The 27,316-nt window shown below is 51.6% G+C and overlaps 2 protein-coding genes across 8 annotated transcripts in view; both read left to right on the forward strand.

Moving 5' to 3' along the window:
* The window catches only part of ABLIM3 (actin binding LIM protein family member 3), a 113,034-nt gene extending 106,459 nt beyond the window's left edge, over positions 1–6,575 (forward strand). For all 7 annotated transcript variants that reach the window (XM_039483679.1, XM_039483680.1, XM_039483678.1 and 4 more), the window contains 3 exons: positions 1,439–1,446; positions 2,785–2,865; positions 4,179–6,575. In XM_039483679.1, the coding sequence (XP_039339613.1) occupies positions 1,439–1,446; positions 2,785–2,865; positions 4,179–4,292 (203 nt within the window). In that variant the 3' untranslated portion in view covers positions 4,293–6,575. The remainder of the gene's footprint in view (positions 1–1,438; positions 1,447–2,784; positions 2,866–4,178) is intronic.
* Positions 6,576–11,005: 4,430 nt separating this feature from the next.
* Positions 11,006–27,316, forward strand: part of AFAP1L1 (actin filament associated protein 1 like 1) — a 62,245-nt gene continuing 45,934 nt past the window's right edge. Inside the window, exon 1 of the mRNA XM_039485517.1 lies at positions 11,006–11,144. Coding sequence (XP_039341451.1) covers positions 11,129–11,144 — 16 coding nt within the window. The 5' untranslated portion in view covers positions 11,006–11,128. The remainder of the gene's footprint in view (positions 11,145–27,316) is intronic.

Here is a 27,316-nt window from a genome sequence, read left to right on the forward strand (position 1 = left end):
GAGAATCTACCACCTCCCTAGGTAACCTATTCCAGTGCTTCACCACCCTCCTAATGAACAGGGGCGGCTCCAGGCACCAGCGCTCCAAGCACGTGCCTGGGACAGCAAGCCGCAGGGGGCGCTCTGCCGGCGCCGGGAGGGCGGCAGGCAGCGTGCCTTCGGCGGCTTGCCTACCGAGGGTCCTCTGGTCCTGGGACCAGTGGACCCTCCATGCTTGGGGCGGCAAAATGTCTAGAGCCGCCCCTGCTAATGAAATAGTGTTTCCTAATATCCAATCTAGACCTCCCATTCTGCAACTTGAGACCATTGCTTCTTGTTCTGTCACTATCCAGTTAGTTTTTCTTTCCCGTTCTCATTCCCTAGCAAATTCCTGCAGTGTTGGGGTTGCAAACCCAGTAGGGGAAGGGTTAAAGCTAAGCCATAGTACTGTTTCCTTTGAAATGCAAAAATATTGTAATGAAACTATTCCTATGAATATTGGGCCCAGTTCATTTCTGCATTAAGGGGCTGCAGTGGTGGTGGATCCATCGTCCAGGGAATTCTCATGACAGAGAGTTTCCCTCTGGCTGGCTGGGAGCCAGTATAATCGGGGGGAGGGATAGCTCAGTGGTTTGAGCATTGATCTGCTTAAACCCCAGGTTGTGAGTTCAATCCTTGTGGGGGCCATTTAGGAAACTAGGGTAAAAATCTGCCTGGGAATTGGCCCTGCTTTGAGCAGGGGGTTGGACTAGATGACCTCTTGAGGTCTCTTCCAACCCTGATATTCTATGACTTTGGGCTGCCCCCCAAGCATATGAGGGGCATTTCATATCCCCTTCATTGAACAGTACTGTGCCCTGGCTATTCCTGCCTCCCTAGGGGCCATTAGCAGCAGGGTCAGGTTAGTTGGTAGAGACCCACCATTGCCCCCCCTTTCTCCCTGCCCAGTGCTGAGTTCAGCCCCAGTGCAGGGATCACTCAGGCTCACGTTATGAAAAGCAACAAGTACCTTTTGGCCTAAAGCACCTGGCAGCGTCTCTCATAGGCCCCACCATGCTGCAGGCAGCTGTGCACCCTCCACTCCCGTGAAGTCAATGTTGGCGAAGGGCCCTGAGCACCCTGCAGGATCAGGCCCTGACTTCACCAGCGCTCTCCATGGAGCTGTGCTGAGCTGTCCTCAGTGTTGCTGGTGCCTCCCTTCCCCCTGAGCTGCCTTAGAAACAATGAGTGAGATTCCAGGAGCTGCGGGAGTGAGAGAGAGCAGCCTGCACACTGTAACCCCACCCTCAGGCCAGCCCCCTGGGAGCAGCTGCCAGAGGCAGGACAGACAAGGGGAGAACACAGGTGGGGCGGTTTCTCCTGTGGGGAGTCGGGGCTCTCGCCTGATGTCAAAGAGAAGGCTCGGAGGCTGCTGACTGACCCGTTTCTTGTCTCTTTCCTTCTCTTTCTCTCCTTACAGAATACAAGGTAAGACTCTCCTTGGAGTGGGGAACAGCTGCCATCCAGTCAGTGATGCCATCTAATGTCCGAATGCCACCATGGCAGGGTCCTTGGAGATTGTCCCTCCATCTCCTGTGTCCTGGGCTGGTCTCCAGAGCCCATGTTTGAACTGAGGCCTTTTCAGACACCTTCCCTTCCCTCAGACATGCCCTGGCTTCACTTTCCCTCAATCCAGCCACCCTGTCCCTCCGGCTATTATCAGATCCAACAGAATGGGCTGCAGTTGAGCATGGTTTACGTTCTGGATGTCTCAAAACACTTTGCCCAGCAGCAAGTTGCATGTTGGGGGAAGAACTGATGAGGTGGGTGACCATGGCTGTCGTGCTGGGCTCAGCAGCAGCGGCTCCCACCCAGCTGTGGATGCTGAACCTATTAGATGGGGAGAGGGGATGCTGGGTAGGATGCTAGGTCATCGCCTACACCAATGTTTCTCAAACAGTGGGCCCTGACCCACCAGTGGGTCCCAAGAAGGTGTTAGCTGGGTTGCTACACCAGAACCAGGTTAACACATCACTGGACACAGGCCTAAGCAAACATACATTTCTCCCGACCTGGTGCAGAGGAGAGACCCTGGAGGGGTTGGGGAGATGGATTGTGAGCCTGTTCTGCACTTGCCCCACAGTGTTGGCTCCAGTCCCGCAGGGCTGGGCCTGGTTCCCATTCCAGGTTTTGCAACCTGGCGCATGGGGTTGCAGCACCACCAGCTGGACCGAACCCGAGTGGTGCTACAACCCTGTGTGCCAGGTTGCAACACCCAGAGCAGGGAGCTGGTCCCAGCATCATGGGACAGGAGCCACCGCTGCAGGGGGAATGCGGGACAGGCTCGTTCCCTGCACCCAAGGCCTTTCCTCTACACTGCGCCGGGGTTAGGGTTGAGGTGCCAGGGCAGAGGGTGCACGTACGTAATGGTGGGTTGCAAAAAAAAGACAAAATGCGGTTGGTGGGTTGCCTGAGTAAAAAGTTTGGGAACCACTGGCCTCTGTGACAAGCCAAGCAGTCTTCGCCTTCTGCCTGGAGATGGGCAGACGTGGAGCTGGGTTAGTGTCACCCTTCAGGGCAGCCTCTCCAGCAGAGCGGCACCACTGCCTTGCAGTGTCAGCATGAGCTCCATTCTGCTGTGGGAGTTGGGCCTGCACATTTGTGGCCCCTGGGAAGCACCACCACTGAGCCAAACAGAACAGGCCCAAGGACTAGCCGCTGTGTTGTTGCTGTGGGTTCCCTCTAGCTGTACGGTCTGGACTGCTCCCTGGCTCACAGTTCAGAGAGCCCACCAACCCCAAAGCATTTCTTTGTCTCTCTCTGCAGATATACCCCTATGAGCTGCTCATGGTGACCACCAGGGGGAGGAACCAGCTGCCCAAGGATGTGGACAGGACTCGGTTAGAGGTAAGCAAAGCCTTTCCCTTCTGACACTGTCTCCCTCCTCCCTCAGTTACAGCTAGGGCTGGGGGAGGAAGTACGAATGGAACAAGGGTAGCTGCCCTCCTGCCCAGGGCCGGCTCCAGACCCCAGCGCGCCAAGCGCGCGCTTGAGGCGGCATTTTCCCGGCAGGGCGGCAGCCGGCTCCGGCAGACCTTCCGCAGTCATGCCTGCGGGAGCTCCACCGGAGCCGCGGGACCAGTGGACCTCCCGCAGGCATGACTGCGGAGGGTCCACTGGTACCGCGGCTTCGGTGGACCTCCCGCAGGCATGACTGCGGAGGGTTCGCTGGTCCTGCGGCTCAGGTGGACCTCCCACAGGCATGCCAGCGGTTGCTCCACCGGAGCCGCAGGACCACCGGAACCTTCGCAGGCATGTCTGCAGGAGGTCCCCCGGAGCCGCGGGACCGGCGACTGCCAGAGCGCGCCCCACGGCGCGCCGCCCTGCTTGGGGCGGCGGGATTCCTAGAGCCGCCCCTGCTCCTGCCTGTTAGATGTCATCTCCCAGCATGGAGACCTGAGGTGTTTCAGACCTAAGCTCCCTGCAGATGGAGCCAGGGGTTAATGTTGTCTGCATGGACATCACCCTGTGGAGCACAGCATCACACCAAAGCTTTCACTCCTCCCCACCCCACTGAGATCTGGGACAATTCAGAGGGGATCCCCCCTGCCAGATGCTTCCCAAGCCACCCTCCTCTGAAAAGCTCAGGCTAGAAGGTCACTGACCCATTGTGGGGACTGGCTGCCTGAAGCCAACAAAATTCCCCAGTGCTGGGTCGGAGTGAGAGGTCACCATGTGGTGTTCAGGGTTCGGCACTGGCAGTGCAAATCTGTGCCCCAACCGCAGGCCAAGGAAGGGGGTCACTTATGCACACGCTGGCATGCGGTCATGCTCACACCCGGCCACAGATACTCACACACAATCCCACTCAGACACATCATGCTCTCACACAGCCACAATCGCACACGCTCAGCTCTGCACCTCCACAATCACACACTCACAGGCATTCGTATGTGCTCATGCAGAGTCACGATTGCACCTGGTCACACTTACAATTGTACATACACAGAGCTGCATACAATAACACTTGGATAGTCACAATGACCGGCGTGCGCGCGCACACACACAAACACACAGAGGCAGTCGCTTGCATATGCTCACCCAGAGTCACAGTGGCATCTGCACAGGCACTCTCAGCTATGAGCCACGGCAGCCGCCCTCCCTCATGCTGTCACAGGCCCGTACACCCCGCCTCATGCCCCTCTCTGCTGTCCCCCCAGCGCCACCTGTCACAGGACGAGTTCTATCAGATCTTCAACATGACCATTGCAGAGTTCGACCGCCTGGCCCTGTGGAAGAGGAACGAGCTGAAGAAGCAGGCACGGCTGTTTTAAATGCAATACGCTATAAATATATACATACCTATAAATATATATATATATATATATATATAGAAAGATCTCTATATTGAAGCTCTGTATAACTCTCTCTATTGTACAATAGGAGGCACGGCCACTCTCTTTGGAACTCCGTAGAGTGAATTGAAGTCTCTCAGATATTTTTATGCTCTTTGTTTCCTTTATGTTCTTTTTTTATTCTAATGCGATTGGGGGCGGGGTGTGAGACTGTTTGTGTATTGAACCTTCCGGAGTTTCAGGCCATCTCAGACCCCCACCCTCACCTGCAGTGGCTGTAAATCCCAGGCCAGTGGAGGAGAGGGTATCTGCAGCACATGTTCACTGAAAGATTGGCCCCTTTTCCCTCCCCTGCCCCTTCACACCCTGGGCTGCTGTTTGCCCTGGGCTCCTGGCCCGGAATCACCCACTCACGCTGCACAGCCTGGCCAGGCGCCTTCAGGAGCCAGAGGAAGAGATTCCCTCTCTCCCACCAGGGTTCCTGAAACTCCCAGCGGGCAGGGCCCTGCCATCTGATTTAGCCATGGATAGTTAGAGGGTTCCCAGTATACTTAAACTGCCTCTCTTCTCAGGGCTTGGGGGAGGGGGCTGCAGTCTCCCTCCCCCTTCGTCAGCCCTATCCGCTGGACTTGTCCTGAAAGAGGAAAGTGAATGGAGCTGGCCTGGACCACCTCACCCCTTGCTAACATAGACTCCCTCCCTACAGGCCTAGTCTGTGTTGGCATCTGGTAGAAATAACATGGCCCCTAGCCCCAATTTGGCAGCGCCACAACTGTATTCTCTCCCTCCTCTGCTTTCCCATCCCCAGCTGCCAGGGGAGCTCAGGGGCTGCCGAGCCCTGCAGGGCATTGCCAGTGCAAATCATAGGGGATCATTACAAGATATGTTGGATCTGTGTCATCTGCAACACTTCCAGGTCCCAGAGCTGAGAGAGTGGAACATGTGCCATGCTACCTCTCGCTCCAGAGGGCTCACTGATAAGCCTACCATCCCCCTGTCCTATCTAAAGGGCCATCGACCTGACATGGCAAACTGCAAAACCTTCTCCAGGCCTTCTCCAGTCCTGCTGAGAGACCCTGTCTTCCCAGCATCTCCCTTCACCTGTTCTTTGTTTAATTACTGGGGACATTTGCAAACAGGATCTCAGCCCATCAGGGTCTTACATTCCTCTGTTGCTTATTCCTTTCCCCTCCACAAACGTACTTATCTGCTTGTGACATCACATCTCTCTCCACAGAGCCATCTGTGATGTCACAAACAGATGAGTATGACTTCAGAGGGAGGAATAGTAAATAAGCAGCAACAGATGCTTCCAAGAGATGTGTTCCCACACTGCCTGAAAACAGTCCCTGGGAATTAAAGCACAGGGGAAAGGAAATATAGGCAGTAGAAGCAGAACTGTCTCTGGGTGGAGTATTTGTCACTAGTTTCCCTGGCACTGGTGGTGGTTCTTTAATAACAGGCCATGGCAGAGTGATTTGACATTGATCACAGGAGTCATTTTGTCAGGATTGTGCTATGAAACAGGTTTCCCAACCTTCATATTTCCAAATCACAGTGTCCCAGCCGCTCCAAGCTCCTTCCACCCATACCTGCAAATTTCACCTCCTGCAAGTAACAGAACAGTGGTTTGTCCTCATCAGAGCTCCCTCTCTTCCCACATCCAAAGCCACTGTTAGTAATTTTACACCAGAAAAACAGATCCAAGCCCTTTACATAGTGTAATGCATAAAGCCCAAGAACTGGGGTGGATATGTCCCTAACAGCACCTCTGCGGAGGGGTTTTGTGGCTGTAAGGAGTCAAAGTGGGCTTGAACCAAAATCCCAGATCCAGCCAGGCCTGGACTTTGGGGGAGTTGGGATGCTGCTCTAACTTTGAACTCTGTAACTTAGGCCCTATCTCTCTGGTTAGGAATTGTCCTGAAGTAGCAGTAGCTGGTTTAGAGTCTGTTTGGAGTCTACTCATGAGATTGTAAGCGGGTATGGAAGTAGCTGGTTGTGAGAGCTGTAGGGAAAGGGGGAAGGAGGCATGTCAGACTGTTGTTAGAAACTGAATCAGCATCTCCCCTTTCTATTTTGTCTGCTGGAGTTTTCCTGATTCTCAGCGATTAGTAACGTCCCCTGTCCCAGATCAGATTGCTAGAGCAGCCTCTTGGAGGGAGGTAATAAAGACATTTGCAAGGACTCTCTATAACTCTGGGGGAAATTGTGGAGCTATGTTGCTTGTTTGATGTTTTTACAAATATGCTATTTCAACAGAAATCCATTTGCCTGTTGTCTTGTATGTTTCTCTGGTTTCCTGTTTGCTCTCTTGAATGAATGTTCTGGCAGGTCCCAGGAGTGCCCACCCTGTGCTCTCCAGTCCATGCCCAGCAAAGCAAGCTCCCACTCCAGTGTCGTATCAGTTGTTATGTTCTCTGGCATGGGAGTGAGGATAATGTTCTGCTCTTGCAAAGGGAAAGGACTCCATGGCCTAATGGGCCTGTTCCAGCTCTGTCTCCAATGATCATCTTTAAAACCTGTATTGGGAATTTTCCATGCTGGCTTCTGTCATCTGCTGGGTTTCATCCCCTTCATCAGGTGAGCACCACCACCGAGGCCATCATCGGGTGAGTGCTGAATTCTCCCCAGGGAGAACCAGCCTCTTGCTGCTGATCGTGCTGCATTTGCCTCATGTTACCTTCTAGGCTGAGGCCACCAAACTCAATACACAAAGAACTGGCATCAGGTTCCTAATATGTGACAGGGGAACTCCCCACTCTGGCCCATTGCCCTTCTGCCCTGCTGTGCTGGTACATGGCACCATTGCACATCCCCCTGGCTGGCACCATGAGACTGGAGCAGCAAGAAGAAAATATGTCTTCAGCAAGCAGCAATGGGTCTTTAAGCTTTTACCTCAGCTTGGAATGGGCTGTGGAATGAAGTGATGAGTGTAATATTGTGGTGGTAATTGCTTCTGTCTACTTTAGCACAGCAGTAAGTGCAGCCAATTGTATTTATGATGATTTCACCCACATAAAACTGCATCTCCCTAAATCAAGCTCAGCTGTTTGGGGCTATGAGAAACCTCAGTCTCCAGCAGCAGCGCCTGTGATAATCCCTAGAGGATTCAGAGCTTCAAATAATAATGATGATGCTGAGCACTCACAGAGTACTTTTCCTTTTCAAAACACTTTATGAGTATTAACTACATATTCTTCACAACCCCCTGGTGGGAGAGGTGTGTTTATCTCTGTGGTGCAGGTGGAGAACCTGAGGCACGGAGTGGTCAAGTGACTTATTGAAGGTCATGCAGTGTGTCAGGCAGAGCCAGTTTTAGAAACCCCTGGGTCCCAGCCCTGTGATCAATCCACTAGTACATGCTGGCAGAATATAATTGCTCCTGGCAGATAGTATTCGTATTTATTTTGGGGGCACAGTAATAAACTCTTTTATGTGGGGAGGCAGGGTTTTCCTCCAAGTTTGTGATCTTCCAGGGGAAAACCTGCCGGGAAACAGCCTCCCCAGGAACCTGTCAAAATGGAAGAAGTTTGCAGCTAATTGTTTAGTTTTGTTTCAGACTCAGTTGAAGTGCAGGATCTCTTAGGAAAGATGCAGGGCTGCCATCTGTTAGGTGCTGGGGTTGGATGTTACCATTTATTAATATTGTACCTATGTGGTGTGCCCTGGGGCAGCTGCCCTGTGGAGTGCCCCATGTGACCCTTCAGGAGGATGGGCAAAAGGGAAGAACTGAAGCCAAGCACCCTGCCACCCTCTTGTAGTTTGTCCCACTGTATTGTCATTGTATTGCATGCAACATGAGCCCTCTGGCCTTGGTATTCCTGCTCCTCACTCCGTGGCAGGGGAGACAAAGGGCCCTATTCTCCCACACAGGCCTTCGTCTTTAGGGTAAATTGGGAACGGAAGCCTCAGTGGGGGAGAGACAGATTTTGGCCAGCATGCCAAAGGACCCAAGATGATGGAGGCAAAGCACCTTCCTTCACTTACCTAACCCCATCCACTTAGGCTCACCCAGCAGTAAGCTGTGTGTGAATACTGATGAGCCAGACCAGCTCACACTGAAATCAATGGCAAAACTCCTGTTGGGTCCATCAGAGGTTGACAGGAAAGGTCATGAGGTAGAAAAACACAATGAAAGTACAAAGGACAAATGGAGGCAGTTGCTCTCAGAAAACAAGGAAGGTGCAAAAGGTCTGGCAGGGCTGCTCAGGGCTTCGGGAAGATTTACCAAACACATTGGGAGCAATTTCCTTGGCTGGCGGAATATGCTATTAGCGGACATGTGCTGTTCCCGGATATACCTTAAGGGGGCAGCAGACAGGGCTGTCTCCTTGTCACCTTTGTGTCCACCATGTCTGTAGTACAGGCTATATTCCCATCCCCCCAGATCTTTTCTCCAGTGAGGCAGCCTACTGAATTCTAAGGAGCCAATCCCTGCAGCAAGTAGTGTTTGCCTTATGCTCTGCTCCCGTAGGAGCTCAGCCACCACAAGGAGAAGGGTGAGGTGGGGGCATTAAAACCTTTCCATGAAGACCATTGTCGTGGCTGGTTCTAACCTGCTAATTTAAGTGCTTTGCAGGCCACAACCACAAGATCGTCTGGGCCCAGCTGGCCGTTTCTATAGTTGCTTTGAAGGCTGTGGCCTGACTGTGCCCTCCACCACTAACCAGAATTTGAATTGGAGGAAAAGATCTATTTGCAGTTTAGCTGCAGCAAACCCAATGTGCTCTGAGAAAAGAAAGCAATCTGGGTTCCCAGATGGGGTTAGGGAGGGAGCACAGGGGAGGGAGCATGTCTGGGAAGGCAGCTGGCTCCTGGGGGCGCTAATGGGCTATAGAGCTATTTGTCTCTGCATCAACTCATTCAGCTCTGGTCCTGGAGTAGTAGTGCCTAAAAAGTCACAAGGGTCTGAAAGGTCCTGTGACGTGAGTCTGGGAGTTCTCTGCAGACAAATGTGCACATCATGAAAATGACTGCCAAGAGAAACACTAACTGCCCCCCATGTTTGCAATCTCAGCAAAGAGGCTGAGGTATCAGCAGACCTGAGAGTCTGAACTTCTCTGGATAGAGATAGTATTTCCAGAATCACTTTGAAACATAGGGAAGGCAATGTTGGAAGGGGAGGGGGGAGTTTCCACTGACACTGTCCATGTTTATGTATTCTGGGTAGACAGCAGTGCAAATCCATCTTTCCCCAAACACACACCTGGGTGTGGTGGACTCAAAACATGCCAGCCCCTTTGTCTGTGCAGGTAGGAGCCCAGCAGTGTCAGTGTTACTGGCTGGGGGCTGAAGTGACCTCTACCCCTTGCACCCCTGAACCTCACAAAAGCATGAGGGGAGCACTGCCAGGTGTGTCTGTTCAGTCCCAGTGATTATCAACAACATACCCTGCCCTGATCCCTCCTGTAAAGCCAGCAGAAGATAAGCAGGTGACAAATTCCCAGCCCAAATCAGGGTGAACCCCTCAGGCTTCACTCCCACACAGACTGTGTACTTATGGGAATTCTTCTACTCCAGATGCTTGCTCCCTGCCATGTGAGGTGTCACCTGTCATCCCAGCTGTGATGCAAGATCCCAAGTACAAGGGCAACACCCCAGAACCCTGAAAGGAAAAGCAGCTTGCGAATTACAGAAGCACAGCAGAGGGGAAGGAGAGTGATTAGGGTTTCACCTAGGAGCTGAAAGCTGGCCTATTTCTCAGGCTAGGAAAGCCTGGCTCCTGTCATTATGGAAATGGGTAAGGGGGTGTATTGGGGGGGTTAGTGTAAGGGCAGGGGGAGAACATCCTGATCACCGCCCCTCATTTTAGACTCAGCTTTCCTCCACCCCACACAGACTCGTGCTCTCTCCAGGATCCTCAGGCAGGCTACGTACAGTAAAAGTGCTGACTCCGGAAACAAGAGAAGAGTTGTGTGTTTTTTGTTAAAAGTATCCCTGTTGTTCAGCTCTGCCTGAGCTGCGGTTTGCTCTGTTCCTCTTGGCTTGCTCAGTGCCCCACCACATTTGAGCTTTGCTGGTGGACAGGTATTGGGGAGGGGGAGAAAAGCTGGTCTGTGTATGGCGAATGGAGGAACAGGGTGCTGCAGCACAGTGCCTAGGGATCTCTGGTGAGAGGCTGAGAGATTGGGCTGGGTGAGGTGGTGCTGGCTCCGAGGCAAGGGGGAACAGGAGAGCTGGGTGGCTGGGGTGAGGGGAGTGTGTGGGTGGAGTGAGGCGCTAGCTGTAGGGGAGAAAGAGGTATGTGGGTGTAAGGTGTGGCTGTGGGGTGGACCTTGGGAGGCAGAAGCGTGGGAGGGTGTGGGGCTGGCTGGGGGAGGGGGAGTCAAGAGAGATGAGCAGGATGAGGGGCTGGCTGGGGAAATGTGGGGGCAGGAGCAGTGGGGGGGCTGGATGTGGAGGGCAGGAGAGGGGGCTGGAGTGGGGGCTCGCTGGGGAGAATGTGGGGGGCAGGAGCAGTGGGCAAGGCGAGAGGCTGACTGGGGTCCGGAGAGGTGGGCGGGGTGGGGGCTGGCTGGGGAGATGTGGGGGGCAGGGGCCGGCTGGGGGGAGAGGCGGGGCAGGAGGCGGCAGAGGTGTCCTCCCAGCTGAGCCTAGCGCAGGGCCGTGCCGCTGGTGCGGCGGCGCCTGGGCTGGGCGGGCGCTAAGACCCCGCACCCAGCCGGGGAAGCGCAGGGCGGGCGGGGCAGCTGGTTTAAAGGTTGACGTCTCTGTACCAGGCGAGCCAGGCGCATCCTCTAGCCGGACACCGGGCGCTGCAGGCCGGGACCCTGCGCCCCTCACCGCTGCCTCGCGCCCGTCCACCCGCCGGCAGCATGGACAGGCTGAGCGGTAAGCGCGGCTCGTTCGGGGCTGTGCCCGGGCAGCCCTGGCTCTGGGGTCGCGCTTCCCCGCACGGGCTGGGCGGGTTAGCCCGGGCCGGGGGGCTGCGGCGGGGTCTCCTGGGGGCAGCGGGGACGGACCCGGTCCCTAATGCCCGGCCGCCGGCGGGATCGCAGCGCTGGGCGCCGCTGCCCGCTCCTCGCTTTGAGCGCGGCGTGCGCCCGGCACCGCTCCTGCTGCCCAGGGGCTGGGAGGTGCCTGCACCAGCCCGGGAAGAACCCCCGGGATTGAGCGAGGGCAGCCCAGGGTTTAACTACCCAGAACAGGGCCCGATCCCCTCCCACCCCCTGGTCCGAAAGGGCCTTGCCACACCCACCGCTGCTCTCCGCGGAGAGCCGGCTGGGGGGGGGGCAGCCCATTGTGTGCGGGAGCCTGGGCTGGGGGAACTCGCCAGGGTCCTCTGAGAGGCCGGGTCCCGTCCCAGGGGACCCAGTGCGTGTTGGGGGCAGCAGCAAGCGGCGCCTGGGCTGGCAGCAGGGGCTGCAGCCAGAGAGCTGGGGGGGGGGGCTGTCACTCCAGGGGGTGATGCGCTTGGCACCGCAGCAGACCCGTTGTCTTTGTCTCTCGTTGCTAAGGCGCTTCCTAGGGCCCTGGGAATGGCTGGGAACCCCTAGCAGTGTCCTTGCGGCCAGGCGGCGCTGCCTGGCACCTGTGCACGGAATGGCCTTGGGCTCTTCCACATGTGCTTTGTGCTGCTGCCCCCTCGCTAAGCCCAGCGCTGGATCCTTCCGCGTTGTTCTATCTCGCCAAGTGCTGCCCAGCCGCTGCGGGGTCTGCTGATGGGGCGGGGGTGGTCCCGCTGCGGTCAGTGGGGCTGCTCATGGGCCAGGAGCTACATTCCTTGTTGGAGGCCTGGGCCCTACGTTCTCCCTGCAGGGTGGATTGTAAACCAGCTCCACTGCTGGGTGGGAGAAGATTATTGGGTTTCGTTTAAAGGGAGGCTGTTGGGCCCCAAATTAACGGGTCCAAATCCTGAGGTTCTTTACATTGGTTTAAATCAGGCATTACTCAAACAAAACCTTCATTGCAGTCAATGGGAATTTCTTGCCTGAGCAGGACTTCAAGATACATACCGAGCCTGGGCCAAATCTTGAACAAAACCTGAGATCAATAGGGATGTTTCCTTGAAGTGTTTTGTAAACTAAGGATCCAGCACCTTTAATAACCCCTCTTAGTGTCTGCAATACAAATATCACAAGATCATTCTAGTGCTGGAGAAGCTGAGAGCAACCTTGACTAGAAACAAAAGTTGGACTTTAGGGTCCATGAGAGAAATTCATGATGGAAAGTAGCCTAGTTTAAAAAAAAAAACTGAAGGGATGAATAAGGAAAACAATTACATTAAAGTGTAATATAGGTTTGTGTTCCTGCATTGAGTGTATCAGCCCAGGAGAGAAGTGCCACCCAAGACCATCTGTAGAAGGTGCTTCCTAGCCCAGGACAGAGCAGGGGTGCGGGTAGCTCTCAGACAGGAGTGTTATTGCTCCTGTCTGGAAGTGCTATACATACCACCTCTATGTATACGCATTCTTGCATCTGTCTATGGAGCCAATCTCACTTAGCTACACGGCTTTGATTTGTAGTTATAAATAAACCTGCTTGACCCAGCAACTTGTAACGAAGATCCCAACTTTCAGATCTGGGAGGAGCATCCCTGGACTGGAAAGGAGAGATGACTCCAGTGTAAGCACTGTTAGTGTTTTATAGAGCATTGGTACGTGGTCAATGGGATGAAGGAGAGACTAGAAGAATGAGCCACCCAAAGGGGTCACTTCTGCTGTGAAAAGTGGGAATGCTCTGAGCGGGTTTGTCATCCCTGCATTAGCAGCAGACAAATCTTCTGAGGGTCAAGTGTTTCCCTTCCCTTTATGTAAGAGGATGGGTGGTGTTTCCTCAGTGGAAATGTGTGGGGGGATTTATTATTTTTTCATTGCAAGGTTGCTCAGTGTTCAGAGCTGACTGCCTATCCACCGTGAAGGATGGGGCTTGAGGGGAAGACCGATAGCCCTCTCCTTCATTAGGGTGACCTGTGTTAGTTATCTGCCACACAGCCAGCTGGCATAGGGACCAGCCCTAGCCAGCAAAGGGGCTGGGACCACTTCTCACAGCTGGGTCAAGGGTGCTCTCTCAGGTGAGGGAGTCTTGCCAGGTGTGTGGTGATCAGGACAGTACTGAGACTGGTGCTCAGAGGTCATTCCTTGGCCAGTTGGACCACATGTCTGTCTAGGGAGTCAAAATAAGGGAACTGGAAATCAGTGGCAGAGCTTTCTGTATCCTAACTTCCTCTGGAAATTGGGGGAAGAGTCATGTTGCTGCTCGTGCCTCAGTTTCCCCACCTGTGCAATGGGGCTAATCCTATCCTCATAGGAAAGGAAGGGGTTGAGGTGTATGCAGCTGACACAGTACTGTGCTTGTAACCTCTTGTATGTGGCCATTTTATTTGGGTTTGTGAAACCATAGATAGAATTAAAAAAAAAATAGGTTAATTTCCCCCATCCTCATTTCAGATGATTTCAGTGGAGTCCAATGTATCCCCTGTGCTGGATGTTAATATTTGCACTCCTGTGATCAGCAGATTAACAAACTAACGGGCTGAAGGAATTAAAGGGCTGATGCACAAAGCCTCCAAAAGAGGCCACTGATCCTGGGTGTGCAACTTGAGACACCTGAGGCCTGATTCTCAGAATGGGCACTCGAAATCAGTGGCCTCTTAAAAATATGGCTGAATATGTCTGTGAAATGCAGTTAGGCACCCAGGGCTGGCCTGGGCCATCTGACTCAGACTCATCATGGGGCTTGTGCTAAGGGCTGTTTAACTGAGAGACATAGCTGTGCCGATATAACTCTTCAGTGTAGACCAGCTGTGACTCTTCAAGTAAGGGCTGAGGGCTGCCTGTGCTGAGCTCTGCTTTGCTGCGTCTCTCTCCTAGGTGCCTTCTATGGTAACTTCAGCAGCAATAGCACTCTCTCCTGTCATGTTTACAATAAATTGCCATTGGCACCCGGGCTGCTCTGTGCTAATCTAAACGTCCTGCTGCCCTTCTGTTTATCATCTGCAGGCTCTGGGAGCCCTCTATGCTTTGTGTGGTTTCTGGAAGGAGCATCAGTGACTGGAGAGAAACTTCAGATGAGTCCTGGGGCTCCCCTTTCCTAACTGCAGGGCTGGGTCCTTCACACTGGATAGAAAAGTCATGTCCCCCCTGCATTGCCTATGTTCTGCCCTCTAGCCACAGCCAGTGCTACTTCCACACCACGCATGCTCTGCCCCTTATCCCTGCATAGTGCTTCTCTGGCCCTTAGCCCTACTGCATTTCATTCTCCAGGGGAGCCGAATGCTTCGCAAGTGAGAGTGTGCAAAAACTCTTGTCCCCAGGGAAGGGTCCAGCTTTCCTGCTCCCTCCTGTAAGCTCCTGAGCGGTGGAACTTGAAAACTCTTGTGATTTGTGTAATAATGCTCTGCATGTGCGCGCTTGCGTTTGCACTGATCTCCCTTATTGACAAGTTCCGATTTTTGAGCCTTTAGCAACAAGCCGTGAGTGGTGTGGGGAGGGGGCCATTTAGTTTAACAAGAGACAGGCCAGCTCAAGCAACTAATCTGAGCACTGTGTTAGATAGCTATGGATACAGCCCTCATGGACCCTGCTTCTTGCCATTACTTGCTCTTTCCTGACTCTCTTTGGCTTCTCTAAAATTCCAGCTCTCAGGCCAAATTCCTCCAGGTGTAAATCCACTGACGCCAATGGAGATGCACCAGGACTAAAGTTGACTTCATCTCACCACAGGAACGAGGAAGCACTGGGCTTGGTGGGAGGGACCCTGGATCATACTTGATCTGCTGCCTAAAATTCTGCTGCAGGAATCCCAGCCTCTACTAAAATGCAGCCCAGCAGAAGGGCATGTGGAGAGGGTGAGGGGGTGAGAAATATCGTATCAGCCCAGCTGTTGGTTTCCGAGGCAAGTGGAGAGCTCTCCCCCACATTGTAGCCATTCCTTCCTCTGGAAACTAAGCCGCTGCAATTCTAACTGGACTAAAAGGCAGCCGCTTTTTATAGCTCAGTGCAAACCAGAGAAGAGCAATGGAAGCCCTTTTGGGTGGGTTTCCATTGCTGCATCTGCTCCTTTCCCCCACCACTCTATCCGTAGAACATCAGCCTGGAGTGCAGCAATTCCAGGGGAAGATGACGGTAATAAGGCAGGCACTGTGAATGGAACTGCAGGCAACAAGGAGCCCCCAGTCACCCAGACATCAGGATCTCCAATAACTTCAGTAGCTCATTCTGTAAACAAGACTTCCTGCCAGGCCTGGCTTTAGGGGAAACGGTGCCCTGGGTGAGCTTGTATTTTGGTGCCCTGTCTTTGTAATATCATGGCACCCTTACTTCTGTGCTGCTGCTGCTGGCGGCAGCTCTGCCTTCAGCTGCTGTTCTCCCGACCACTCCCCTACGATAGCCTTGTGACCCCTTTTGGGTTGGGTTGGGATCCCCAGATTGAGAAACACTGCTCTCGACCATGGTGCCCCTGGCCACAGTGCTCTGAGCTGTTGCCTGCATTGCCCACCCATGAGGCTGCCCCTGCTTCCCGCTAGACTTGCACCTCCATGGAGGGACTCCACCTTCCAGTGCCCCACCAGGTTTCCTCACACTCCTGAAGCCTGGATCATAGCACCCCAGCAGTGGCCAGCGGCAATCAGCCACTTGGCTTCTGCTCAGTGCTGAGTTCACGCTCCTCTGGCTCCAGATCCCTGAGCCGTAATCTGCTCCTTACTTTGCATCTGCTGGATCAGAGGAGGTTGTAACTAGAGATGTGACAGAGCCGCAGGTGTGGAGGTGTTTAGATCTAGGGTTCCGGTTCAGGCTTAGCTCTAGTTAGGACAAAGTTTTCTGATGTAAGTGGGGTGCCTTTTGCTAGAGCACTAAGTTCAAATAAGCTTCAGAAAGAACCATCCTGGGTAAAAAGGAACAGCTGTGACTCCCGTGGCTGGGTTCCCTCCCCAGCACCTCAGTCTGGGTATCTGGAGTGATACCATTCCACACTGCCAGCCTCCTCACATCAATAGAGTGACTACTTGGGATGGGGGAAAGCCACAAGCAGACCCGTGCACTTTACTATTCTGCTGGCAATGGATATCTGTTTTGTTCCACACTCCATAGGCTATTGCAGGGCAGGCAACATGTCACTCAGAGGGCTGTCCTGCATACATTGTGGTGTGGAAACCGTGCCCAGTTTCCAGACCTCACTGTAACCTGGAAATGCTACTCTCCAGAGTGAGCACGCTGTTAGCGTCAAGGCCCTTTGACTCTGTTGTTCAGATGCAGTAGATGACGCAAGCCTAGTCATGCTGGAACACGGCATGAACAAACCACTCCATGCACTACCCCCTCACGCTTGCAAAAAGTCTGAGCAGAGCTCATCCACACCACCTGGGACTGGTGGATAACCACATGAGGCCAAAGTGACTGCATTGGCTTTAGTACTCTAATCCTTTCGCCCTTCTGTAGCCAAGGAGCTCAAAGTGCTTTTCATTTAAACCTCATCCTTCCCTCTAGGCACTAGGAAAGGATTGCCCAGGACTGTGTGAAAATAAGTGTATTTAAGAAGGTTCACCAACCCAACCCTCCCACTCCCCTGTATTTGCAGTTTAGTTCCGAGTCAGTGTGGCCCCAACATTTTGCTTTTCATAACATTTGTCTCAAATAAGGAAGGCTTCTGCTGGAAACAAGTGAGACCAGTTTCATATAGTCTGATGTGAAAATCAAACTTTGCTGTAATGAATTTTGCAATTAGAAATCTTACAAATGCCAGGGTCGTCTTCCTCCAAGAGCATTGTTTTCACACCCTCAGTCCTGAAAGCAGAACCGCAGTGAACTCAACTGCGGGGTGACACCAAATATCTTTTGCTAATCAAGAGTCTCAGTACAGCAGGGAAACATCCTGGTAATTCATTAGAAAGGAAGGTTCAACTAGTGTGTGTGGTTGGGGGTGGTTCTGGATTTTTGAACTTTTAAAATCCTGGAACTTTGCAAGTTTTTGGTAAAACTGAATGAAATAAACGAAAATGTGGCAACATCTCATTTCAAGGGGCTTGAATTTCATTGCTGGTACTTTGTACAGGCCTAGTATCATTTTACAGATGGGGAAAACACAGCATGGGGTAGAAACCTGCCTAGGACTTGCTGTGGTCAGGAATAGAAGCTACCACACACACACATCCCATCAACCCCAATTCTTGTCCCCTGAGCAGGCTACTGTGTCCTGAAATTAAATGCAGACTTGGACAACGGATCTGAAAATTTCTGTAAACCTGCCCGACATCACTGACAGCCAATCGGAAATCTCCACATATGTCCAAGGCTGTAAGGTGTCAATTTTTTGGGTTGTCTTTTTTCCCTGGTTAATGTTATAAGCTGGCTTGTCCTCTCCAGCACAGGAAGGGTTAAGCTGATAGGAAATCCACAACCTTGATGCTGCACCTGATTCTCCTGATGGCATTCTGCAATGGGCGGAAAGGGAAGGGCTGGCCTCAGCTGAGAAAATACCCTTATCCTGCTCTCAGCTGGGCTGGAAGGAACCTACTGGGAGCACAAATCACAGGCCATGGTATCCCTTCAGTGTGCACAGTCATTCATGGGAGAGTCTCCTTCTACCACACTGCTGTCCCAGGCACGCAGCTTTGCTTTCTCTGTGGCCCTCTAACACAGGGGTCGGCAACCTTTCAGAAGTGGTGTGCCGAGGCTTCACTTACTCACTCTAATTTAAGGTTTCACGTGCCAGTCATACATTTTAACATTTTTAGAAGGTCTCTTTCTATAAGTCTATAATATATAACTAAACTATTGTTGTATGTAAAGTAAATAAGGGTTTTAAAACATTTAAGAAGCTTCATTTTAAAATAAACTGAAGAGCCCCCCGTACCGGTGGCCAGGACCTGGGCAGTGTGAGTGCCATAGATTGCCTACCCCTGCTCTAATATGTCAACTCTCCCTGCAAAACACCAATGCTGTGCATTGATAGTGGGCAAAGTGCTACCCGCAGACATTTGCCACGGCATCCTGCTCTTCAGTAGCTGCTTGGATCAAGGTGCAGGGTGCTGTGGTGGCTGTGCTGCAATTAGATCCAGGTTGTGCAAACTAAGAGCAGCCCTTGGGCTCCTGGTCACTTGCTAACATGGTTTAGTTGGGTGCCGTGGCAGTGCATGCCTGCTGCACATGCCAGCCTTTGCCAGGCACAGAAAGTGGGGCTTTAGGGAGCTTTTTCATCAGTTTTTTTTATTTTAAACTGAGACTCTGTATACCGGGAACTCCTTGCATCAGGGAAAAATCAGAGGTTGGCAAAGAATTCAGAAAAGGAGCTCCCACTCTGGGCTATTGAGGGTGACTGAGCCACCGACAGACTCTGTGCTGCTCTCCTGTGGTGCTCAGACAAGTCACACACAGCATTCTCAGGTTCTAGGTCAAAACTGGCCAGGGTGTGGGTTTTTTAACCTCTGTGGGTTTGCTGACCTCATGGGCTGGATCTCACTGTGTCTGGCCTAGTCCCCCCATGTCCCCTCACTGACTCTACCAAATCTAAACATATTTTTTCTTGGTGTCTTATTTTTCCCCCTTCCTCGGCTGTTCTCTGCTGAAGCTGGATTATTTAACCCTAAGCGTTCTGGGACATTGTGTGACATCTATATGAGCCAAATCCTGCAGGGTTGTGAATGGTTTCAGATCCCATTGACTTAATAGGAGTGGAGGGTCCCCAGCCCCTTCCAGAGGATACTCAGGCCCTACAGGATCTCTAGAGATCTACTTTATAGAGACCCACCTTTGTCCCTTGTCTCTGCAGCGTTCAGCAGTAAGTGATGCCAGGGGGCCAGCTGTAATGATGGCTGGAGTAACTGAGCGCTGAGTGTGCAGCATTTCCACCGCAGTGAACACAATTAGCAGTGATCTTAGCTGTCCTGGAGCTTGAGGTTTGATTGGGGTGGGGGGAAGAGGGAGGGAAGGCACAGTGGAGCCAAAGGGTTTCTGAGAGAGAGGTGGGTAAGTAAAGACAAACCCAGTATTTTGGATCCTCTCCCAGCATCGTGAGCTAATGGCTCTGGCAGTGAGGAAGCTTCGGCCTGGGAGGATTTCCTGATGTTGCCTCCAGGTTCTTGTAGTGCCTGTAGAGATGGCTTTTCATCCTCAGCAGCCTATCAGTGGCTCCTGTGACCCAGCTGCCCAGTGGGGATCTCTTTGTTTTAACTCCATTGTGAAATCTTCTGATGAGCCCAGAGTGTTTCTGTTAAGGTCACATCTGTGAGGGCATTGCTGGTTAGATGGCACTCCCCACCCAACCTTTTGTATAAGTATCACTCAGAGCTGTCTGCCTCAGTTTCCCTATCTTCAAAATGGGGCTAAGGATACTGACCCATCTTTCCTGGGCCGGGGTTGTGACTGCTCACAAGGGAGCTGGTCACTGAGTGCTTTGAAGGCAAAAATAGCTGTTACCCTACCACGGGGCCCTTCCTGTTTGCGTGTTTGTCCTCTGCCTCCCAGAGGAGGCGATGGAAACCTCTGTCCTTGTCTAGTCGGCTGCAGCTTCCCGGAGGCTCTTTGAAGCCTCCTCGTCTGTGGGTTTTATTCATGAGCTATTTGCATCCTTTCATTTCCCAAAATCAACACCAATTCAGGAAAGAAAACCCCAGTGCAGGAAATGCATGTCCCTTGGGGCAGCTTTAATTGGGGGCTTGAAAGGGACTATGAAGTGGGGGGGGGGGGAATTTCCCTCCTGACAGGGGGTTTGGCTCTGCGCATTGGCTTGCCCTCCAGAACTGTGCCACTGAGCAGCTCCTTGCTCCAGTCTCTGTGGTCTCCTGGGCCCTTGTCTCCTGCCTAAGGGGAGGGCCCTGCACTGAGGCCAGGCAAACGCTGCTGTCTGCACTCCATAGGGTTTGTTTTGAAGAGACCGATGCCAGAATTTGGCTTGAAAAAGAGCATTTACTCTGGGGTCTGAGTAATCTGAACACTCGCTCCTTTGGTCTTAAGTTTGTTTTTATACATTACTCAGCAGGTCTGCACCCTGGCTGGCTATTCCTTTAAAAGGGCATTTCAGCCCTCTCTCTTCATTCATTGTTTAAGACATCACGAAGCGCTCTCAAGCGAGTGGTTGTAAATATACACCCAGATTCTGATCTCTTGCCCCAGACTTACACTGGTGTGACTCCACTGACTTCAGTGGAACTACTCCAGATTTACACTGTATATGAGTGTGACAAAGTGGGAGTGTTCTTAATGTTTTTTCTGAATATTGTGTGAGTGCCTCAGTTTCCCCTGTGTAGTTCTTATTTATCTAGGTGGTGGGATAAGGGTGTGTGGTTGTTGTAGAGCCCTAGAGGGCCAGTTTGCTGTCTGCACAGAGAATGGCCGATGCCCTGTCTCCTGGTAACTGATGGCCTGGGCCGCTCCTCTGCAAAGGTGCCAGCTGAAGGTGTTGGAGAACAAAGATCAGGAAACCTCCTGGCCTGGGAAAGAGACAAAGGCAAGAGGAGGGGCTGGAGAGTTTCAGTTTGGAGCTGGCTGGGGAAATGGAGGGAGTGACCCAGAGCTGGGGTCTAAGCTCCCTGCCCCCCGAGATGGATCTGACTGAGAGGGTCCTGTTGTCTGTACCTACAAGCTCCGTTTTGGACTGTTCCTGTCGTCTAATAAACCTTCTATTTTACTGGCTGGCTAAGAGTCATGGTAACTCACAGAAAGTGGGGGGCGTCACTCCATGACAATGAGATTGTGATTGGGTCTCTAATCAAGTGACCCAAACCTGCAATCCTTACCTGGGCAAAATCTGTCTTAAGTACCTATAAAGCTATGGGGCACGGTTACCATCCAGTCTACGCCACAGATTGAAACCATGTTTGTAACCAGGTTGGGAAACAATGGGATCGTATGCAGGTTCTTTGTGGTGTGTGTGAGGTGCAGATGGGGTAAGGGGGGGGCAAAGGCTGGTATAGGAACTGATCAAAGTTGGGTAGTTCAACACTGATGGAGACACTATGGCTTTGAGCTGCAGGGGTCTCCCACAGCAGGTGAGCAGACCTGTTCTACATTGCACAGGAGGCAGTCAGGCATGGCATCACTGTTTGTTTGTGAATATACGCAGTAGTCATGGTGCCTTTATTTTCTTTGTTTTACTAAGACAAAGAAAATCCAAAGCAATAGCCCCTTTCTGACCAGAGGACCGTCAGCTGCAACTTCTCCATTTCAGGAGAGTTCAGTTCGCTTTTTCTCTTTGGTTAACTGTAACAAACCACAAAAACCTTTCAGAGAGTCTGCTAATATTCTCCTTTCTCTGGCACCTCCCCATCCTCAGACTTCAAGGTCTATAATACAAAGTCTAGCACTAAAGCAACCATCAAACCCTTCTGTATCTAGCTGTGTGTATTTAATTTATTTTTTGTATCCAATTCAATTACGGGGGATGTTTTGTGTGAGTTTAAATGATCTGTTAATAATTATCTGGATAGCTCATGTTTTGGATTTATGCAGTGGAGAATATACCGACGAGAACAATCCTCCAATGGCAGGGGATGGATTCGGTAACCTAATGGGGCTTTTCCACTTCTCTGAATCAATGTGAAGGCAGCTGTATTCTTGTATTTCTATTAGAGGGACAAGGTGGGTGAGGCTGTGTCTACACTAGCATTTTTGTCAGTATAATTTGTGTATGAACACCCCTCTGAACGACATAAGTTACACCAACAAAAGTGCCGGTGTGGACAGCGCTCTGTCGATGGGAGATGCTTTCCCGCTGACATAGAGCGGCTACACGGGAGATCTTACACCGGTGCAGCTGCATCAGTACAGCAGTGCCGCTGTAAGGTCCATAGTGTAGACAGATACGGGGTGGACTAAATACAGGGTGGAAAAGAGTTTAGCATGAGTAATTAACATCTATTTCAAGGGATTGTGTTAAAGGTGTTTAACAGGCTACTTCACCCCTTTAATCTGGAGAAAATCAGACAATCACTGGACCAGGTGTAGGCAACCTGTGGCATGCATGCCAAAGGCGGCACACAAGTTGTTTTATATTCCCCCCCACACACACACACACACACTGGCACTCACGCCCAGGTCCTGGCCACTGGTCCAGGGGGCTCTGCATTTTAATTTAATTTTAAATGAAGCTTCTTAAACACTTTAAAAACCTTATTTACTTTACATACAACAACAGTTTAGTTATATATTATAGACTTGTAGAAAGAGATCTTCTAAAACCGTTAAAATGTATTACCAGCACATGAAACCTTAAATCAGAGTGAATAAATGAAGACTCGGCACACCACTTCTGAAAGGTTGCCGACCCCCACACTAGACTCTTGAATGAGCTCACCCAGGAAAATGACAAAAGAGAAAAACACCCTGTCACCTGTGGTTGAACACTTTTCACAAAGCGATTACTTTCTGTCTGTCCTCCTCAAAATAAACCTGCACAACACCTTCAACAGATGACTTTGAATTCCTAATTTAGCTAGACACTAAAAATCGGGGACTGAATAGAAACACTGGATTTATGGCTTGTTACAACAATCTTTAACCCACTAACAATGACCTCCAGAGGCCTCCCCCTTCTTTTCCTCCCCCTATGACTGGAGGGGTGGCAACAGGCCACTTCACCTTAAATGGTCCCTTGACATGCGTTATCTACTTGTGTTAAACAATCTGTTCCACCTTGATTTTAGCTGTGACACTCCAAGTACCTTTTCTAGACCTGAAGAAGAGAGAGCTCTGTATAAACTGGAAAGCTCGTCTCTCACCAACAAAAGTTGGTCCAGTAAAAGATATGACCTCCCCAACCTTGTCCCTTTAATATCCTGGGACCAACATGACTACACCACCCACCACTGCATACTGTACATTTTTTATTAGCTATTCTTGTTAACATCCATTAAATTTTACTTTAAAGAACGTGTGTGTGTGCACGCACATGCATCCATACTGTCCACGTGTGCGATGCTCATCCCAGTGAAAACAACCTAATTTGAGAACCCTAGAAAATACGTAATTAGCCCTTCTCAGGGGCGGCACTATGTATTTTGCTGCCCCAAGCACGGCAGTCAGGCGGCCTTCAGCGGCATGCCTGCAGGAGGTCTGCTGGTAACACGGATTCGGCGGCATGCCTGCAGGAGGTCCACCAGTCCCGTGCCCTCAGCGTGCCTGCCACTGAATTGCTGCCGAAGCCGCAGGACCAGCAGACCTCCCGCATGCTTGCCGCTGAAGACCGCCTGACTGCTGCCTTCACAGCAACTGGCAGGCACCCCCCCAGTGGCTTGCCGCCCCAGGCACGCGCTTGGTGCGCTGGTGCCTGGAGCTGCCCCTACTTCTCCTGGATCTTTAATCTACACATGTCCAAGCATTTTAAGAGTATTAAGCTTCACAACATCCTCGTGAGACATGAAGTATTGGTTTGAGCATTGGCCTGCTAACCCCAGGGTTGTGAGTTCAATCCTTGAGAGGGCCATTTAGGGATCTGGGGCAAAAATCAGTACTTGGTCCTGCTAGTGAAGGCAGGGGGCTGGACTCGATGACCTTTCAAGGTCCCTTCCAGTTCTAGGAGATAAGAATATCTCCTATTATTATCATCCTTTTTTTTAGCAATGGGGAAACTGAGGCACAGCGGGGGGAGGAGGGTGACTTACCTAAGATCTCACACTGAGCCAATGGCAGAAGTCAGTGTAGAATCTAGCAATTTTGATTCCCAGTCCCCTGCTCTAATTGATAGTCTGGAGTTTCATTTGTCGAAAAATGATTCAAGTCACTAAAATGTCTTTAAATTTTAGTCGTGCTCCAAATTCACTTCTAAATAGGATAGCAACTGACTCCACAACCAAGCTGCAATCAAAGTCTGCAAGAGCAGACCCTTGCTTATGCAGTTAGTCTCTAGGCATGTGATCTGTAGCTGACTTCCGTGTAGCTACTCACATGAGGAAAGGTATGGTGCCCATCCAAGTAAGATGCTGGAGCCTTCAGTCTGGCTTTTCTAGGGCTGAAGCTTTGTGTGGGTAAAAGCTACAAGTGCTTTTTGGACTAGGCTGGGGTGTCCTACTCCTGGCCGCTCCCGTTTGGGTATTTATTCAGCCCCCTTGGTGGATTCTGATTCTGCAAAATGTTAGCTTTCCCGTGCTTGTGAAGAAACTTCCCAGTGTAAGTCCCTGGGGTTTCTTAGCTCAGAACATCTGTCTGGAGCAGCACAAAGTGTCCCATCTCACCTTGATAGAATGTTAATTCTGAACCCTACAGGTGACAGGGGATTGGTCCTGCTTTGAGCAGGGGGTTGGACTAGATGACCTCCTGAGGTCCCTTCCAACCTTCATATTCTATGATACTGGCTCTTTGCATTTCTTTAAGCCATGTAATTCATGCACAAACTGTGCAACTCCCAAGATAGGATGTGGAACTGCAAACTAGCTGCATGTGCAGACTGTATACTGAACAAACACAGGTCAGCCGTGACCATAACCCATCCCCTCCCCCCTCATTTCTGTTGACTCTATAAGAAGCAGACAACCACAAGGACATGACCTAGTGGAAGATGTTCCTTTTCCAGCAAGTTCAGAGAAAGGCACTAGAAATGCCAGGGTATAGTCTGAATTTCTTGGGTTTGAGCCATTGTTTGGTTATGCTGTTGTGAAGAGCAGCACTTTTCTCCCCTCAGATGCTCTAGGCCTGGAGTTTCATTTGTTTGAAAATGATCCTAGTAGCCGGAATATTGAAAGCTAGTCAACACGCCACTCCTTCAGCCAAGTGCATCTCTGGCATGACTCCAGACTTAATTGGAGCTGCCGTGCCACAAATGAGAGATCAGTCTGACTACTGAACTGAAGGGGCTCGTGTGTGGGGCAAGGGATGGTAAACAAACTCCGCCATAGAGCTGAAGATTTACCTCTGGAGGTGCAAAGAGTTGACAGAATTCAGTCTGGGAGAGAATTGGCTGGCCCTCATCCAGCCCTGGTCTAAGTGAGTAAAGTTACTCTGAAGTCAAATTGTGTGGTGGTTTTTCCCCTACTGTCACTCGATGTGGATTTGAGGTCCATGCACCGGCTGCTTCCATCCATTTAATGATGAAGATACAGAAGTGATTAGCTAAAGGATAACACAAGCACCTTTATGCTGCTTGCAATAATCTGCAAATCCTTGCTTTGAGTGGTGCCAAAGTGGGGAGCAGAAGGGTGCAAATGCTTCCAAACTGCCCAGCAGCAGTGTCATGACACTCCTGCATCCTGCAGGGCTTTCCCAATGTCACTCTCTAACCCATGGGGAACAGGAAAGAAGCATAATGTGTTTGTTTGTTTGTTGTTTTGTTTTTTAAAATTATTCCCTCACTATTTGTATACACAAACAGTATTTAAACACCAGGTAGTGAACCCCACTGGGTGTGTGAGCTAAAGAGCCAGCTGGTAAAACCCTTGGTCAGCAGACACCTGTCGGGGCCTGATTGTCCATTCATGCATGCTGGGGTAAATCAGGAGTGACTCCAGTGGAGCTACCCCAGTCTCTAGGGTACAACTACACTGCAGTCAGAGATGTGACTGCAGCACGTGTAGACATACCTCAGCTAACTCAAACATCAGTGATGCCGCAGCAATGTAGGTGTTGACTCAGGCTTGTACTCAGATAGAGCCTGCCTGGAACCCTGGTTTATCTACTCAAGTAGCTAGCCTGTGCTGCCATGGCTTTACTGCTATTGTTAGAGGCAGGGGCGGCTCTAGGTATTTTGCCACCCCAAGCACAGCAGGCAGGCTGCCTTCAGCTGCTTGCCTGCAGGAGGTCCCTGGCCCCACGGATTTGGCGGCAGCCTGCAGGAGGTCCGCCGAAGCCGCAGGACCAACAGACGCTCCACAGGCAAGCCTCCGAAGGCAACCTGCCTGCTGCCCTCGCAGCGACCGGCAGAGCGCCCCCATGGCTTGCCGCCCTAGGCACGCGCTTGCCGTGCTGGTGCCTGGAGCCGCCCCTGGTTAGAGGTAGCTAGATCTAAACTAACTCGGGTATGTCTACACATGCTGCAATCCCATCTCCTGATTGCTGTGTAGATTTACCCTAAATCCAGTGTGTTCTGACTCTTGGAGAGCCCAAAAGGGGGAGGGCGTTTTGTGCTACATCAGTTAAGGTTTGTAACTCCAGCTCTCTCCACTTGAGGTCTGACCCCTACCAAGCTAGAGAACATGGTAGAGACGTGTGTATTTTGCTTCCTAAGGGCCAGCTGGCAACCTTAAAAGCAAAGTGCCTCATAAGCTTGAACAGAGCTGGACCCCCCCCTTACTGTAATGGAGAATTGTGGGTTCCTTCTCCCTCCAGCCCTTTCCTTGTGTCTTGGACCGTTGGCACGTGCACTTGGTTTTATGAACAGGAGGTAGCAGGCCCCATCCTGTTACACTAAGGCTCCTTTTTTGCTGCTCTGGCTTCTTAAAGGGGGTAGAATGAACTCCCTGAGAATACCATTTGTGCTGTGGGCCTCTGGCTGGCGGAGGGGCTGAGCTGATGGAAGAGCTGTTCCTTGGCATAGAAAATGGGGCAGGGGGAAGAAGGGTGTAGGCCATGTAGGACACACTGAATGACAGCTATTGGGGGGGCTTCCTAGGGCCCACCTGCACCTTTGCCTTGCACTGCCCTGCCCCCCACTCCTTGCTCCTGCCACAAGTTCATAACTGAGAATCAGGGCCAGGGTCTCTGCATCTTCCTGAGTAACTGAGAGACTTGCCACTAATAGGGCTTTTGCTAGAGAGCTTGTAACACCTTATTTATGCCAGGAAAAATGGTCCATTCCAGGCAATCATTTATCAACAGGGGGACTCCTGGTCCCCTCAACTAGTGCTGAAAGCAGCATGGGTGCCTTGTGGTCAGGAGCCAAACCCTCTTGAACACAGTGGAGCCAGCAACGCTGGCAGCTGTAACACTACTGAAAATGGTCTGGGTCCATCTACACTAGCATTTCAACCTGGCCCAGAGGGGACCCCATTGCTGCCAGCTGCTCTCAGCAGCGGGTCACGGTCCGCGGTGGAGCCAAGGGTGAAGGAGCAGCATGTCAGTGCTGGCGTGTGCAGCCTTCTCACTATCTAATCTCTGGCTCTTCCGTGTCGTCTTCCCCTGGCCTAGGATAGGACAAGG

The sequence above is a fragment of the Mauremys reevesii genome, linkage group 8, assembly GCF_016161935.1.
Source record: "Mauremys reevesii isolate NIE-2019 linkage group 8, ASM1616193v1, whole genome shotgun sequence".
In the NCBI taxonomy this organism is placed as follows: Eukaryota; Metazoa; Chordata; order Testudines; family Geoemydidae; genus Mauremys; species Mauremys reevesii.